At 53.2% G+C, this 4,040-nt stretch overlaps 1 protein-coding gene across 1 annotated transcript in view; it reads left to right on the forward strand.

Moving 5' to 3' along the window:
• Positions 1 to 731: 731 nt before the first annotated feature.
• Hoxc13 (homeobox C13) overlaps positions 732 to 4,040 on the forward strand; it is a 7,865-nt gene continuing 4,556 nt past the window's right edge. The window contains exon 1 of the mRNA XM_021184085.1: positions 732 to 1,581. Coding sequence (XP_021039744.1) covers positions 852 to 1,581 — 730 coding nt within the window. The 5' untranslated portion in view covers positions 732 to 851. The remainder of the gene's footprint in view (positions 1,582 to 4,040) is intronic.

The following is a 4,040-nucleotide window of genomic DNA, read 5'->3' on the forward strand; positions in this document are numbered from 1 at the left end:
TTTGGGAAATCCAATCGCCCAATCATGTCTGATACAGGAGAGAGCCCTTTTCCAGACAAACTGGGGCTTTGGGGAAAGCCTCTGAGGTCCGAGTTTGAGACTCTGGTTTCGGCACCAAAGGCTCGGTGAGGTCCTTGTCCACCGTGAGCTGACCGCCACAGCTGGAGCCTTCCTAGCTAGATTTTTTAAAAATTATTATTACTATTACTATTATTACTAAAACTCCAGGTTTGCCTCCATTCTCAGCTCCAAGCCCCAATTTAGAGACTTCGGTAGTCAAAGCCATCTGCTTGAGAACCGGAGCCTCTCAGACACGTCTCTCAGTCCAGAGCCTAGGAGGAGGAGCCATCCTCTTCTCCCTAGGTCCCTTTGCGTCGGCCAAATTAAGCCTCTCTGCCCCCCTCCCCTAACAAGGCTTGCCTAGGGGGCGTTGCCCCGTCCCTTTAAATCTCCCAACTCTCCCCTCCTTTTCCTTTCCAGAGAGCCAATCAACAAAGTTCTCATTTCTTTCCGCCCCGCCCCATCTCCCGGGGAGGGAACCCCAGGAGACCCAGGCCTAGCATCACGTGCAGCGGCTGTGGTCACGTGGGAACCAGGGGCGTGCTATGGTGAGGAGGGCGGGAGTCTCCGGATTTCTTAATGAAGTGTGTCCGCATGCGTAGTGGGAATGCGGCTAGGGAGGGGGAAGCACCGGGGGGGGGGGGGGGGGGGGGGGGGGGGGGGGGGGGGGGAGGGGTGGAGAGAGAGAGAGAAGGGAGGAGGGATGGGGGAGGGAAAAAGAGAGCGAGGTGTCTCCCTAGCTCGCTGCCTCTGGCAAGTGGAGTTTTTAAAAAGCTGGAGCAGATCATGTCATGACGACTTCGCTGCTCCTGCACCCGCGCTGGCCGGAGAGCCTTATGTACGTCTATGAGGACAGCGCGGCGGAGAGCGGCAGCGGCGGCGGCGGGGGAGGCGGCGGCGCGGGCGGCGCGGGGGGCGGCTGCAGCGGAGCGAGCCCCGGCAAAGCCCCGAGCATGGACGGGCTGGGCGGTAGCTGCCCGGCCAGCCACTGCCGCGACCTGCTCCCGCACCCTGTATTGGCCCGCCCGCCGGCTCCTCTGGGTGCCCCTCAGGGCGCCGTCTACACGGACATCCCAGCCCCGGAGGCGGCGCGCCAATGCGCCCCACCGCCGGCGCCCCCCACCTCGTCCAGCGCCACCCTGGGCTACGGTTACCCATTTGGGGGCAGCTACTACGGCTGCCGCCTGTCGCACAACGTGAACCTGCAGCAGAAGCCTTGCGCCTACCATCCGGGAGACAAGTACCCAGAGCCGTCGGGCGCCCTGCCTGGTGACGACCTGTCCTCCAGGGCTAAGGAGTTCGCCTTCTACCCCAGCTTTGCCAGCTCCTACCAGGCAATGCCCGGCTACCTGGACGTGTCGGTGGTGCCTGGGATCAGCGGGCACCCGGAGCCGCGTCACGACGCGCTCATCCCTGTTGAAGGCTACCAGCACTGGGCTCTTTCCAATGGCTGGGACAGTCAGGTGTACTGCTCCAAGGAGCAGTCGCAGTCCGCTCACCTCTGGAAGTCTCCCTTCCCAGGTAAGGAAGGGGCTTGAGCGGCGCCACCGCCGCCGCCAGGGACCCCTCCCCGCCCTGCCTGCCCCGCGGCTCCGCGCCTCAGCCACCCCCGCCGTCTGGCCCCGGCGCGCCGGCTCGGCTAGGCTGTCGATGGAGCCGGCCGGGCGAGCTATGCTGAGGAATGCGCTGGGGAAGAAATCTGCTCCGACACGTTCCCCGGAGCTGCCGGGTCCAGAGTGAAGCAATCAGAGGCGCCCGAGCGCCGGCTCGGCTCCGCTCTGGTTGGGAACTCGCCTCCTCCTCCCCCAGCCCGCTCCAGCCTCATTCAGGGATCCTGGCCCCTAAATCCGCTTCCAGCCAGGAATGGGTTGGGGTTGGGCCTCTGGTGTCTTGGAACTTAGTCCAAAACCCTCAACCCAGTGGATAGTTGGGATTTGGGGAGAGTATAAGAACCTTTACCTCGCCCGAGTTTTCAGGAGCTGTCAACCACCAGATACTATAGCATTAAAATGGGGATCTAATTCTCCAGAGCCTATAGAAATGTACACTATTTTTTTCTTTTTAAATTTAACCATGGATGTTTTATAAGAGCACAGAAGAGATTTAAAAAAATCTCTGTAGAGGGAATGTATCCTCTCCTGGAATGCAATTTTTTTTTCTTTGCCGCTCTGGTACACAGTTTTAATCCTGTGAATCCACTGCCAGGTCCTCCAAGTGAGAGTTACTGGCATTCCAGACAGAGAAGGGGGTTCTAAAATGGGAAGTGGGAGAGGCAGACCTGTGCGGTGGTCCGGGATCCAGACCACTCTCGTCTGGCTGTGTATGCAAGAAGAGAGCACTCTGTTCCTCTGTGGCTGTCTCTGAATAGGAAAGGATTCCATACCGCCCCCCTCACTCCTCAGAGGAGAAAGACCAGCCCAGATTTCCCAAAACTGCATCAGAAGCTTTGGGTTCCACTCTGATCTGAGAGATAAGGATTTGAGGGTCTAAAGAAGCCAGCATTTGGGTCTACTCTCCCTGTACATAGCTCAGTGGGAGACAGTCCTCTCTTCTAATAGCTCCAAAGATCCTTGAGAGTCCAGAGAAACCTAAGATAGCTTCCCACTGTGCGCAAAAGGAGCCCCCCTACCCTCCCATACCAGGCCTGGGGATTTTTCATTGGGAAGATGAACCCAAAGAACTCTTTAGGGTGGGCCTGAAATTCTTCTGCATCCGGGATTGGGTGGAGAGGTAGATGGAGAAGAATCACTGAATGATATTATAGAATGTAGCAAAAACATTCTGAAAAACAGCACAAGGTCACTTGTTATAAGTCAGTACCAGAGCTAAAACCACATAAGGCACCCTATTTCTCACAGTCAGAATCGAGGACATGGTTGTGGTACAATGGTACCATACACCACCTTCTCCTCATTGATTGTAAGATTTTTTTTATACTATACAAACATATTCATGTGAAACACAGACTGATACATTTCTATAAGATAGATTGTTCATATGTAGGCATTCCATAATGCACTTATAGAAAATAGGCTGCCCTTCACTTCTCTAGCTCATAAGACAGAAAGCTTCTTGAATGAAGGTCCAGCAGGAATCCTTGTGGTAGTGGAATTAAAGGGTCACTGAAAGAGAGCCAGTGGACTGGGAATCTGGTGCTGACCCTGCTCACTGTAGGTAAGGACTCAGGCCTAGAGCAAAAGCAACGTCTTTGGAATGAAGAGTGTACCTAAAAGAGCTGCTGTGGCTTTCCTGTATAGGCATGTGGGTTGTGTGGTGGGTTGGAGAGAAGCTCAGAATTATCTTTGAGCAAATAAACATCTTAAAGATTCCCAGAAACAAGAACAACACACATACACACACACAAACCACTCTGTTAAAAATAAACACGTTTATATCACAGCCTCCTAGAGAAAGATATCTTTGAAATGAAAAAAAAAAAAACCATACAACCCAATTGAGCTTTAATACACTTGCAAATTACAACAGAGAAGTGGATATAAAATCCAGTGTGCCTCCACTGCTCTGAGCTCATGCTCCCCACTAGAAATAGATTCTGGCTGGCATTTCTCAGTGCCTGAAGAAGTCCAGGAGGGAGGCAGATGAAAAAGAAATTATCTTCAGACACCCTCCATCTTTCTACCCACACAGGTCTTTTAGAAGTAGTGAGATTTTTCAGATAACTCTGTCTATGCAATTGTGGTTTGTTCGGCAACATCTAGCCATAAACACCACTGTCTCTCTTCACTGCCTCTGGCTCTGAGAAACCTCACCTATGATAGTCTGGGCTGGTGTGGGAGATGGAGGCAATTGTTCAGAAAGATCTAGATAATTAGAGCTGTGAGGAGTTGTGGCTTCTTTCTCCCAATTATATAGACCCCTGCTTCACTGTTTCTCTGTTTCTCTGTTTCTCTGTTTCTCTGTTTCTCTGTTTCTCTGTTTCTCTGTTTCTCTGTTTCTCTGTTTCTCTGTTTCTCTGTTTC

This window comes from Mus caroli, chromosome 15 (assembly GCF_900094665.2).
Source record: "Mus caroli chromosome 15, CAROLI_EIJ_v1.1, whole genome shotgun sequence".
Taxonomy (NCBI): Eukaryota; Metazoa; Chordata; class Mammalia; order Rodentia; family Muridae; genus Mus; species Mus caroli.